The 12,907-nt window shown below is 56.8% G+C and overlaps 1 protein-coding gene across 1 annotated transcript in view; it reads right to left on the bottom strand.

The window, feature by feature from the left end:
* Window positions 1-816: 816 nt before the first annotated feature.
* SH2B3 (SH2B adaptor protein 3) overlaps window positions 817-12,907 on the bottom strand; it is a 35,706-nt gene continuing 23,615 nt past the window's right edge. Inside the window, exons 3-8 of the mRNA XM_069497294.1 lie at window positions 4,530-4,631; window positions 4,353-4,444; window positions 4,178-4,272; window positions 3,868-4,082; window positions 3,614-3,785; window positions 817-3,452 (exon numbers count right to left, since the gene is read on the bottom strand). Coding sequence (XP_069353395.1) covers window positions 3,157-3,452; window positions 3,614-3,785; window positions 3,868-4,082; window positions 4,178-4,272; window positions 4,353-4,444; window positions 4,530-4,631 — 972 coding nt within the window. The 3' untranslated portion in view covers window positions 817-3,156. The remainder of the gene's footprint in view (window positions 3,453-3,613; window positions 3,786-3,867; window positions 4,083-4,177; window positions 4,273-4,352; window positions 4,445-4,529; window positions 4,632-12,907) is intronic.

Genomic DNA, 12,907 nt, shown 5'->3' with positions numbered 1-12,907 from the left:
GCACCGTGGGAGGGCAACAAAGGGAAAGCAGGTGTTTCAGCAGGGTAAGGATTTTGTAGAGACCATAGTCTTAAATAGAGCCTTTAAATATTATGGCAAAAAAATCAAGATTCTGAAAACTTTTAATTCACATATAGCAATTTGTACATTATAGCAAAATTTGCATTATTTAAGAATAAGTTACTTGTACAGTACATAAACAATACATAAAAATTTGCCAAATACCTTCTGCCTATAATGATACAAGATGAATCCACTTTGTTATCACAATGTGCTGCGTATTCCAACTAAACACTGGATGTCAGATGTGTCCTTGTTAAGACGCAGTAGATAAGATACTACTGAGTTCCTCTAGCCTGTGGGAGATGTTAGAGCTAACGTGACATTTGCAGTAAGAGATTTAGCCCTGAATAAAAAGCATGAAGGAATCTCAGGCAACCCTCAGGGAAGAGTTCAAGGCCTTGATTTTAGGTTAAGAAACTGTTATGTAAAAATAGTGTTCTCTGGCCCAAGATTTTAATGATCACTATTCCTTTTTCCTACACGGTCCAGAAATGATCAAAGGCAGAAGATTTATACCAGATAAAGCCATATGGATTGCTGGTCTAAAATTCAAGGCAGGTTAGTTGACTTAATTCTTTGGTGCTGGTGACTTGTTAGTTTGTAAAAGTGTAATAAAGTCAGATGAAGGAAGTGATGGTGCCGGGAGCCGTCAAGCTATCCTTGTCTGTAATTAGAGCTCACTGGAGGGATCGTGGTGCACACTGCCCGGTCTGGCACTGAGGCTTGGTCCTCAGTGGACGTTGCTGGCTTGGCCCCGTCAGGACTGGGAGGAGAGTGGTGGAATGTGCTGTGCCTGTGGTGGGCTAGCTGCAGCCAGAGGGGTCCTGCCCCACGCTGCTGCCACCCCTTCATCGGCTTGTCCTGCTCTAGCACAAAGAAAAGGCATTGGCATAGTGTCACTTCTTCCCAGGGCCATGAGGGAGCCTTTTGTCAGAATGTATTTGCACTGTCCTGGTAACCTGGACGTGTTTAGAAAGGATGCTGTCTGGAGGTGAGTGGCTTCCAATTCTCTGCCACAGAATCTGAGCTGGTACTTTGCAGCCAGTGGGTTACAGCTGCTAAATCTGCTGTACCTGGTGTGCCTCTTGGCACTACCTGAGAGAGACATGAGAGGCTGCTAAGAAATGAGTGCCCCTGGCTTGAAGATGTCATATCCCAGATGTTTAAACTTCTGGCTGGAGGAAGGGAATTTAATTGGTTCATTATCTACCCAGCCCCTTTCCTGTTCAGACAGGAGGAAAATCTGGATCAGTGACTCACCAGCATTTTCTATGATGAGCTTTCCCTTTTAAAAAAGACATCTAGAATATTGCTTACGTCTTTGGTTCACACTTCTTAGCATTCTTTTTCTAGAGAAATCAGCTTCAAAGAAAATAAAGATGGGGGGGCCTTAAAAATGGACCACGAATCCGGATCGGTATTGCATCTGCTTCATGGTTCATCAAAGTGGTGTGGAGGTGGCTACTTTGCCACCTCCCTGAAAAACCCCCAGAAAATTACAGAAGCAAAAGCCTGACCTCTTCGAGTGCAGAGAATAACTAGAGGGAACAGACCAAACCCTCCCCCCAGATAAGGCAGGCAGCACTGTGACCTTTCGGCCCATGTTTCATTCTGGCCTGTGACGTATCTGTAAGTATTAAGCTGTGCTAAACTCCAGGTTTCCTAGAAGCCAGTGCCGTGAGCCTGGTGGCTGTACTGAATGGCTCTGCTGGCACCCAGGAGCAGCTGAGTCCACTCTGTCACTGCCCCCTTGTTTCTGAGCCTCCTCATGAAGGTTCTGGGAGGAGCCAGCCCCCCTATGAATTGTATCACTGTGAAAGGCCAGTATAGATGGAGATTTGACTTCAGGACCTCCCTGGGTGGTGGAGATTGTGTGTGGCCGTGTGTGCATGGACACACATTCTTCATCAGATGAAGCAGTAACCAGCTGGAACAGAACACTGATTGTGGGCTATTAAAGGAGTTTCTCATTAGCTATGGCACCAGATTCCTGGCTTCCATTTTGGCTCAAAAATGAGCCTAAAACCCACTTGTGGGATAATTTAATAAGCCATTAGATGCTTGGAGGGCTCTGAGCCAGCGCTGTTGCTGAAGGATTTACTAGAAAGGGCCCGGGAGCCCTTCTTCCCTTTTCACTTGTGCCTCCCCCACCCCCAGTTAATTTAACTCTCACTGTAAAGCTGCTATAAACCACAATCCAGGTTTTTATTCATAAGGCACCAGGGTAGGACTGTTCCTTGCCACCCTCCTATTTCAGTAGTAGCCTGAATTTCCCTGAAAGGGTGGCACACTTTGCTTCTTTACATTGAGGAAGGATAGTGGCTACTCAGCAGCAGGTGACTGTCCCCGAGGATGCAACAGACAAGGAAGCCAGGCATCCTGGCTCAGACCGTGAACGAGTCCAGTAGGGTTTTGCATAGCTGTCTGACTACAAAAATCGCGTGGGTATCAGTTGAAACAGTGCAATGAAATAAGCAATGGTTTAGTTTTGAAACCTGAATCTTTTTAAAAAAATTAATCTGAGGTAAATGTTTAAAATCATTTTTGACCTTTAGCTTTTGTCCCTCTTGTCCTAAAGCTGAGAGTAGAAGCAGGATTAGGTGTGGTCATCTGTGGCAAGGATACAGGGCCCTGCCACGTGGACTGAAGCTACAATGGGTACACTGTGTGAGAATCCAGGGCTTGTTAGTGTTTCGGGCTTCTTGGTGTCCCCCCACCCCTCCCGTAGAAAGTCTGTCATCAGCTGTGACAGTGTCAGTGAAAAAGAGAACAAATTTCCACTGCCAGGTCCGGCCCTCACCCCATCCCCTCCTCTAAGAGTGATGGGGACTGGTCTTAGGGACCCGGGGCAGGAGCTAGCGGCTAACAAGAACTACATCTGTAAACAATGAGGAGAAAGCCAGGTGCTGGATGAAACTTACAGAAGGCCCTTCAACAGGCCTAATAGAAGGGTCACATCCAAACTGGAACGAGCAGTTAACAGTGTCCCTTAAATCTCTCTCTGGAAGGAAGGAAAGATCGTTACATTCACAAGTTCACATCTCTGCTTGTGCTCCTCGGGGGCATCTGTGGAGGCCTGGGACTCCTCCCTGGTCAGAGAGGTGTGTATTGATTGTCTATGGCCCGCAGGTGGCTCCGGGAGGATGAGTCCATTTCGTAGTCTGAGTCCCGGGCTCGTCGTTCAGGCTCCGGCTCCAGGTGCCGCAGGCTGTTGGCCAGTTCCTCGGGTGAAGGCACCAGGTGGAAGATCTGCTCTGGCGGTGAGGATCGGCCTGGGAGACCCTCCGGGCTGAGCCCCCGGGGACAGCCAGAAGAGCTAAGGTGGGGAAGGCCCAGCTCTGAATCCCAGCGAGGGAGGGAGAGAGGGAACAAGACAGTGTTGCAAGAACCTGGGACAAGTGACCAAGAGAGACCATGCTGTCAGTCTTGACGAAGCTCTCCATACCCCTTGGTCTGCAGCTCCATACCCCTTGGTCTGCAGCAAGGTTTTACCCTCCCCCCACCTTCCCTGTGCCAGCCACCCCTTTAGGGAAGGTCATTAGGGTCACACCTGGTGGCTGGGAGACAACTACCACGTAGCTGGAAAGCCGGACGTCACAGGCAGCGCCGCACTCGAGCGGGATGGGTGAGCGCTGGAAGTGGTGGAGCATGTCCACGACCGAGGGAAAGTGGAGGTGCTGCACTCGGCACTGACCCCGCTCGCTCAGGGACAGGCGCAGGTGCTGCAGGAGGAGACGATGATAGGCTCAGACTGTCCCCCAGGGGCCCTGGACTCCAGCAGGGAGGGGTGGCCCTGCCCCGTACCTTGGCTATGCCCTGGAAGTTGAACGTGAGCACATACTCCCCACGCCGTGTCTCACTCTGCCGCACCAGAAACACTCCGTGAGCGTCCGGGCCCTGCAGCTGAACCAGCTGGGCTGCCTTCACTCTGGAGATGGGGCCGTGGAACCAGGGGTAGCAGGACAGGAAGTGATCCGTTTTCTGGCAGGCTGGGTCCAGCAACCCCCCAGGAGAAGCACCTGGTAGAGCAGATGGGTGATGGTGACCGCATCTGGGTGCCTTATATGCTAGGCTGGGTTCTAGGGCACCCAAAGGACAATGACTGGCCACTCACCTTGGTTCAGGGAATCTGTGCTGCCCCTTGGGGAGCTGGACGTGCCAGGGTCCAGGGCGGAGGGAGTGTGCATCTCTGCGTCTGTGCTCTCCAGCCTGCTGGAGAAGAGACTGCGGTTAGGGATCTGGGCAGGTCAGGGGTAGCCGTAAAGGCGCTCCGGGGGTGAAGGTCTCACCCTCGGCCGGTGCACTCCCGGAGCTCAGCCATCCACGAGTTCAGCTGCTGCTCATCTCCCACCTCAAAGATGATGTCTGTCCGGTCCTTCACCTGGCAGAGAAGGAAGGGAACAGTCGTGTGGGTCTGAGGGGCGTGTGTGCGTGTCAGCCCAGGCTGTGAAAGCCCTGCCGCTCACCTTCAGCACAAAGGTATAGAGGTTGTCGGGCATCTCCAGCTGTGTGCACCGCCGGACCTCCTGGATACTGGAGCATGCTGCTTGCAGCCTGGCCTTTGAACTCTGCAAGACCGAGAGGGGTGCTCAACTCAAGGCTGCTCCCTGACGTTCTTCTCCCACCCAGGCCTCTGAGTTTGTCTCCAGTCTCCCCAAGATCCCCCCTGCGAAGTTAAGTGTTCACGGTGCTGCTGAGTAGACCCTCTGAGCCCACGGTGAGGCCCCAGAATGCCCTTCACCTGCGACCTCTTCTGCACCATCCACAGAGATCCCAACAAACCTTCCCAGCCCCCTGCACCTGTGGACATGCCAGCTGTGACATGGGCTTGCCTGCTGACATCCATTTCTCTGCCCACTGGTGGAGAAAGGAGCTCCCTGCCCAGCCAGGTGACACCCGATTGCCCAAAGGGCAAAGCCTAGTGCGGCTGGCCCAAGTTACTGCCGGCCCCAGAATCTCCCAAGATATCCAACACAGGGCTGCAGACCTCGTGAGTTAGCCTCTGTCCCCCTGCCAGCAGAAGCACGCCTTGGGGTCCTGGCTGAACCTGGCTGGAGTGGGGGCTGCAGCTGCTTCCTGCTCGGGGGCACCCTGTAACCCAGGAGCCAGCTGCTTCTGGGCAGGAATTTTCTCAGAAGGGGGGCTGTCCCCCTTCTGTCCTCTACTTCCTCTTGTGATAAGACTGATAAGATTGTTTCTCCAGGGTCACAAGATGACTGATGGCTGCTTCCAGCAAAGGCAAGATAAGAAAGGGGGAAGGAGCCAGAGATAGGTGAGGAATGGACAGAGATGGCCCAACTGGGCCTCTCTTCCAGGGGCTCCTGGAAAATACCACAGCCCCCAACAGCCAGGGCACGGAAGGGATGGAAACCGGAGGCAGGCCCAGAGGCATGTTCCTGTCCCAGCACTGGTGACTTCAAGTGATCCAGACCTCCACCTCCAGCCCAAAAAAGGCACCTCTTGCACAGGGGCTACCTTTTCAAAAGATAGTACCCAAAACCATAAGCTTAACATTGCTGTGACCACAGAGGTACCAGACACTCTGCTAGAAGGCTAGAGCCCCAACGGCCTGGCCCCCTGCCTCCCCGTCCCAGGCAGGGCCCACCCCCGGCAGGCCTGGGAGTTCCCAGTCCTGCCCTGGTTGGTGGACACAGCACGTTGGGGGAGACTAGCTCTGGGGACTGCTGACGTTTACCATGGTTCACAGCATCACCTCACTGCTGGAGGCTGTGTGACCAGCACCGGCCGGGGCCGGGGAGAGTGGAGCCGCTGCTCTCTCGCCCCTTTTCAGTCATCCAGCCCCGCAGAGCCTGTTTCCCGGCTGCAGAACGGGAAGGCACAAATAGCTACTTCCTTCTCCTGCTTTTCCAGTGGGCTTGAGGATCACTGGGAGGAAGTGGGCCAGCAGGGGAACAGGCCTGGTCTCCCTCTTTCGGTTCCGCTCAGGGCCCAGTCCCCACTGTGAGCGCTGAGATTAACCAGCAAAGCCGCCGGTTTCACTCTGACTGTGGGGCCCGCCGTGCCAGCTCCACCCCTAGCAGCTGAGGAACTGCTGAGCAGGCAGGCAGTGGTGAAAGAGGATTCCCCCTCCTCACCCACAGCCAGTCCTGGCTGCCACCTGCCTGCTGGCTGAGCAAGAGTCGTGTTCTTCCCTGGCTCCCCGCGGCACCTCTGCACGTGAGTCACCCCAGCCTGCCGACGACTGTGCTGCCCGTGGGCCTGTCTGCCCAGGTTGGTGGGGCATATGAGGGGGAGTTTCTTACCCTCTAGGTTCTAGGGTTCATCTATGGGGGAGGCCAATGCCAGCGTTGGCTGCAACCCCAGCCTGGAGGGCCGAGTGCTGGCCAGAGTGTGAAGGACCAGCAGATGCCTATTGAGCTGTGTGTGGGAGATGTCATGGGGAGCCAAGCCCAATCCTTGGGGCTGTGTCGGCAGCTGTAGAACATTTGGGGCCTTCAGGTTCCCCCTCTCACATGCCCACTATTCCACCTGCTTCTAAGGCAAGCCAGGCTGGCAAGCAGCTGCTCCCCAGATCCACTGGGGTTGGCTGATCAAATGGCCCAACTGTTTCAAGTATCTGTGGTATAAGGCAGTATAATGCCACCCACCACCTCCTGCAGCATCCACTTTTGGGATACAGATCTCAGCTCCCAGCAAACAGCTGGTTTCTGTTTTTTATGGCCACTCTTGACTCCAGTGAGAATTCATTTCTTTCTTTGCTCTGGCTGCCAAGAAGCTCAAAGATGCACACTGGCTTTGACACTGTCTCAACAGTAGGGCTTGCATTTCTACAGCTAACTTTGTCCCAGACTTTATAGGGTTCAGCCCTGACCCTGCTACTTCCTGTATAAGCCTGGACTAGGGGCTCAGCACTCCTCCCTACCTTTGTTTTGTCATCTGTAAGGCAAAACTCACTTTTCACAGGGTTGGTACTGTGATTGGGTCCACTAGTGCAGGAGAAAGACTTGACTGATAAACAGCTGTCGCTACATTCCCAGGCCAGTGAGCGAAGCCTGAGTCCACCGCAGTGTTAACAGCATGACAGCACTAGGGTAACCCTCAGAGTGGCCTGAGTCCTAGGCAGACGCCCCTCTGAGCCTTACAGACCACTGTCCTTTTGTGACATGCTCCGTGACCAGCCTGTGACGAAATCACACACAGTATCACCACTGTACTTACCCTGCCCTGCCCTCAATAAAAGGAAAACAGACATAATTGACACTAAAATAAAACGTATTCCAGTGTGACCGTGCAGACAGCACAGTGATCTACGCGGCGCTTCTGGGTTTGCCAGAAACAGATCAAGAACATGAGGAAGCCAAAGGGCAGGGTGAGCCCTGCAAGGGTTTCGTGGTGAAAACCGGGCAGAGAGTCCCATGTGCTTCTGCGTAAGGCAGAGCAGAATTCTGGCTCTGGGCTTGTATCTCTTGTCCCGTTGGAGAGACAGGTGAAAGGAGAGCAGTGCCCATGCGTACGGTCCTGCCCCCTGGCGCAGAGGAGCCCACCTGGAGGGAAGGGCTTTCCCACACTAGGCCTCACTTTCCCCCAGGCCGTCACCTGGAAACCCCATCTTGCATCCTGCTGCCACTGCTGTGTGCTAAGGGCCTGGGGACCATCCTCATGCACCAGGCACAGGGGCTGGCCAAGCCCTCACGGAGCTTCCACTCTAGCAAGGGCCGAGACAGGTGGGCTGTGCTGGGGGCAGCAGGGAGAAGCCACAGAGCCCTGCTGCTGCTCTCCAGGTCCAGGGATGGCACTGCCAAGGCCCTGAGGTGGGGCAGCACGCCCGCGTGTCCCAGGCACCGCCTCCACAGGAAGACGCCGGGAGGGAGGCGCACAGCAAGGTGGCCCAGTCTGCCCCAGAACTCGCCACGGGGCCTCGAGGCTGTGGGAGCAGCGAGGACGTGCACCCCCGGAGCTCACACCTCGGCAGAAGCAAGTCTGCCAGCTGTGCCTCCTCCACAGGAAGCCAGCGGGAAGGGGATGACGCTCTAGGGCAGAAACGGAGGGGAGGACAGGCCCTCGCAATGGCCTTACTCCACACCAGCCTCCTGCCAGTCTTATCTCCCCCAGGGCTTTTGAACCCACAACTCATCTCCTCAAACAGCAGTGGGACAGGAAGTGAGACCTGGCCCCAAGTCAGCCCTCCAGCCGCACCTCTGCCGCACCCACGCCCTCAGGGACGCGGCCTGGAGCCTTGCTCTACAGGTGGTTACAGCAGCCCTGGCTCTACCGCTCGACACCTTTGGGACCTCGGCCCGGCGCTCACTGGAGCCTCAGTTTCCTCTCGCTAACGAGGAGAGAGGCTCACGCCTGTAATCCTGGCACTCTGGGAGGATCGTCGCTCACTGGAGCCTCAGTTTCCTCTCGTTAACGAGGAGAGAGGCTCACGCCTGTAATCCTGGCACTCCGGGAGGATCGCTTGAGCCCAGGAGCCTGAGGGTGCAGTGAGCTGCTGACACCACGGCACTCCAGCCCCGCAACAGGGCAAGACTCTGCCTCAAAAAAACAAAAACGGAGAGAGTAAGCAGGTCAGCTAGGAGTAGAGGAGGGATGGGGGTGGTCTGAAAAGGCTTATAGCAAATTCCAGGTCCCTGTCAAGGACGGCTGAGTCCCCCACCCGGCCCAGAGCACAGAATTAATGATGTTGCCTGGATAAATGAATAAACGTGTTACAGGAAATACTTAATCCAATATTACTGGCTGGCATCAAAAAGCCAACCTTAAGGGGAAAAAAAAAAAAAAAAGAAAATGCCCTACCTTGTCCCAAAAAAACATTTTAGTCAGGTTATAGAAATATCCAGAAAAAGCTGGGAAAGAGACAACTACTTAAACACAGATCAGACTCCTCCTCGTCACAAATTTGCCTGGCAGCCAGTGCAAAGAGGGATTCTCCCAGACAGGACAGTGTGCACGGAGAGTCACAGCAAACAGCAGTCCCCTACAGGCTCTGGAAGGTCCTACAGCGGAGATGCGCCCGGAACCTGGAGTCCCCAGACTTTGGCCTTTCACAGACAACACTGCCATCCCCAGGTCACACAGGGTTGAGGTAAGGAAGTGCCTCGTCTTAAAAACTCTTCCTAAACGTGGTTCCTCTCAGCCACTCTGGGGTAGGCAGCTTCGGGATGGAGGCAGGAGGTGACAGCCACCCGGTGGTGTCCTGCCCGCAAACCCTTCAGGTCTGTGAACCACCATGCAGCAACCTCCCCATTCTGCAGTTTGGGACTCTTGGTCCTGGGCTTGAGTCCTAACCCTCTTCCTTGGACAAGACTCGCCTCTCCCGACCCCAGTCTCCACTTCCGTGAAGTGGGAAAACGGTGCCCCAACCCTCCCCCAGGACATGGTGCTACAGTGTGCAGAGGAGCCCCCAGGGGTGTGGAAAGATGGCAGGGGAATGGCACCGGGAGGGGGGGACCCAGCCGCAGGAGACTCGGGAACAAAAAGCCCCTCCTTTCCTAAGCTGTCCCTCCCCAAGGAGGCCTCCCTCCTCCTCTTTGATCTTTGGGTCTTGGCCAGGCACAGAGTAAGTGGCTTATATGTGTTTGCCGAAAACTCTCCAAAGTGGAGGAGGAGGGAAAGGCACTGGAGGCTAAGGGAACAGCAAGAGCCAAACCCAGAGGCCAGAAAGCACAGATGAATCCAGAAGGCAGCAGGAGGTTGGTCGTGGCTAGAAATGACACCGGCAGATGCCCTCCCAGCACCCTTTAGTGAGCATCGACCGCGTGCCGGCCACTGGAGCCTGGGCTGCCCACCAGTGGCTCCGGGATCATAGAGTTCCCAGGCCAGCAACATTCCAAGGTTTCCAAGAGGAAGTCACATCACATGACTGAGGAAAGGACGCGGCACCAAGTAGGAAGGCTGTCGTTCCAGAATCAAGGCCGATACCCGGCATCAAGTACAGTTAGATTTATGAGGGAGAAAAATCCCTCACCCCCTGCTCTGTGCCCCCTCCGTGTGAGCAGTGTTGTGTGCGAGCCTCACGAGACCCTCCGACGGCCCGGAGCCTGGTGTCTCTGCCCCACTTCGTGAATGCGCAGACGGAGGCTCCGACATCTCCACGCGGGACTGACCGCAGCACAGGGAACCTATCACGACCCGCTAGCGTGGCGGCCCTGGAAGCGAGCCCGGAGTCTGCACTCCAGCAGGGCCCTGGCCGGGGCGGAAACCCACCGGCATCGGAGCTGGCTGGTGGCAGAGCGGGCTGGGCAGGGAGGCTGGGCCACGAGGCCTCTGTCTTCCGTCCTCCCCCAGGTACCAGGGAGCCACAGAAGACTTAGAGAAGGGGAGGGCACAGAATAGTGGTTGTGGGCATGGGCCCAGCACCTGGATTCCAGTCCCAGGTGGCTGCTGGAGGTAAAGGGGGTGCTTGCAGGGAACCCCCACTATGGGGTGGAGTCAGGCCAGAAAACGGGGATGCCTGAACTTCCTGAGAGGCGGACAGCGTCAAAATGAACGGCCATCAGTCTTGACATACTACTTACTCCCAAATATATCAGAATTGGCTCCCACCCCCATGACACTGCCCAGGTTCACCCTCCTCCCCTGCTCAAAACTCCCCTGTAGTGCACGCCCGCAGTCCCAGCTACTCAGGAGGCTGGGACGGGAGGGTCACTTGAGTCCACCACCTGGCCCTGTGTGTGGGATGCCCTGCCTGTTCCAGACTGCGAGTCCCAGCAGAGGAAACCTCCCCTCCTCCAGGGAGCCTTCCCTGACTACTAAGTCAAGTCACAATGAGTGTGATTCAGCTTATCGGGCCGGCCATAATTTCCTGATGGTACAGCTGCCACCTCCACCATCTGGGCGCCCTTGTCCCCAGCTGGGGCCCAGAGGAAGTACCTGGAGAGTTTGCCGGATGGACGAGTATCTGGGTGGGTGCCTTGGACTCCCTAGCCTGCAGGTGTCCATGGGGCGTGGCGGGTGATCTCAGCCCTCGTGGTATCTGGCTCCTCTGGGGACAAATGGCGGCAGTGAGCCAGTCCCAGATGCTGAACAGACGTTGGCATTACGGCCACAGGTTGCTTCCCTGCTCTGCCCCCCACGAGGACCCCCAAGCCCAACTCCGTCCGCACAGGCCCTTCAGATGGTGGCTTCCGCCACTTTCTCCTCTGTGTGACCCTGAACAGATCCCCTCCCCCGCTCTGTGCTTTCCTCTCCTCATCTATAAAATGGGGACAGAACAGAGCCTGCTTTAGGGCTGCTGCAGGTGAGCCTGAGGCCACAGGGGGCCTCCCAGACTCACCGGGGTCACCGTGGGCCACATCTACCCCTTGGTCTGCGCCCTGTTGCCTCCCTCGTACCCCTCCCCACAGGGGAGCAGGAAAGAGCCCTGGGTCACATCAGCTTCCCCCTTTCCCGGCAAGAGCCCCCCACCCCCGTGCCCCAGCCAGGCAGAGACAGACAGGGTGAGTGAGACGCCCCCAAATACAGCTGTGCTCAGCGTCCCAGTCCCTGTGAGACCCCTCCCTCCTCCAGGCAGGTGGCACCCCAGGTCACAGCCTGAGGGACTGGGGGTCTGGGGGCAACAGGGCGCATGCTGGCCTGCCTTTCCCCTTCCCTGGAGAGACCCTGGGGGGGCGGGGTCGCTGGCCAAGCTGCTAGGACCAGGCCATGGGGACAGGACAGATGGGCTGGGGGCCTGTCTACAGCCCCACCCACAGAGTGAGCATCCTGCACATGTCAGAAAGACAGAATCACAGTGACACAGACACAGAGCCCCCTCTCAGAGAGACAGCGACCACCCCACCACAGAATCACAGTGGCAGGGACACAAAGCCCCTTTCAGATGCTGGAACAGCCTCCCCCATACAGACACTCAGAGAGAGACCCCCCCTGCAGAGAGACAGCCCCCAGCACACACGCAGCCAGTCTGGGGTCCCCAACAACCATGTGACCCCTCCTGCAGCGGCCCAGTGTGGAGGGGCGGGGTGCACACTGCCCCAGGCCAGCTGTGAGGACAGATGTCTGCCTCTGCTCTCGGGCCCTGCCGGGGTGCCATGCCCATGGCTTGGGGGGGTCGTGGCTTAAAAGGGACCATCCCTGGGAACCCCACCCCCTCCTCCTTATGGCACAAACAGGGAAGTCAAGGGACACCTCCCCTGCTGCTCTCACCTCCCACAGGGGACAGAAGTCCAGACCCAAGCCCACTGCCCGCCCCTGCCCCCGCCCCCGGGGAGGAATATCCCTGGACTGAGGGGACTGAGGGCGGGAGCCAGACCCCCACCGGCCTGGGCCTCCTGCCGCCACTGCCCGGCTCCCTCCCTCCACGCTTTCCCGCAGCCAGGCCCTCTGCTCAGGGCACCGCTCCTGGCCAAACTGTTGGGCTCTCAGGTGCCAAGTAAGGACAGACAACTGTCAGGACCCTGGAGCTGAGCCGCCGTGAGAAGCCAGCACACGCTACACCGCTCACACCAGCTTTCATCCACTCTCTGTCCCCGGCTGGCCTGAGCCTCTCTTGAGCACAGAAGTGGCATTTCTGGGCAGGGCTCAGCATGGCACCCGGTGGGGCCACCAGATCCAGTCCAGGCCTGGCTCCCATCTGCCTCCCCCACCACCCACTGCACACCAGCTGCCATCAGCCCACGCCTCGAGCGACCACATCCTGCTCCCAGGCGTCCCCGCAGAAATCCTTCCTGCCCCCACCACAGCCGGCCTGGCCAAGCCCAGTGCCCTGCCCGCAGCCACACCTTCGCCAGGCTGCGCCTTCTGCCCCCAGCCACACAGTCCCAAGGACACCCAGACCTCGAGTGCCAGGCTGTGCTCAACCCCCCAGACAGAAGGGAAAGCAGTGCCCCTAGAGGTCACGCCACTTGTCCAGGCCACTCAGTGGGGAGAGGGCGAGCCCGGG

The sequence above is a fragment of the Eulemur rufifrons genome, chromosome 21 (genome assembly GCF_041146395.1).
Source record: "Eulemur rufifrons isolate Redbay chromosome 21, OSU_ERuf_1, whole genome shotgun sequence".
Lineage (NCBI taxonomy): Eukaryota > Metazoa > Chordata > Mammalia > Primates > Lemuridae > Eulemur > Eulemur rufifrons.
Note: the sequence above shows the minus strand (reverse complement) of the source record. Positions and strands in the feature narration are given on the sequence as shown.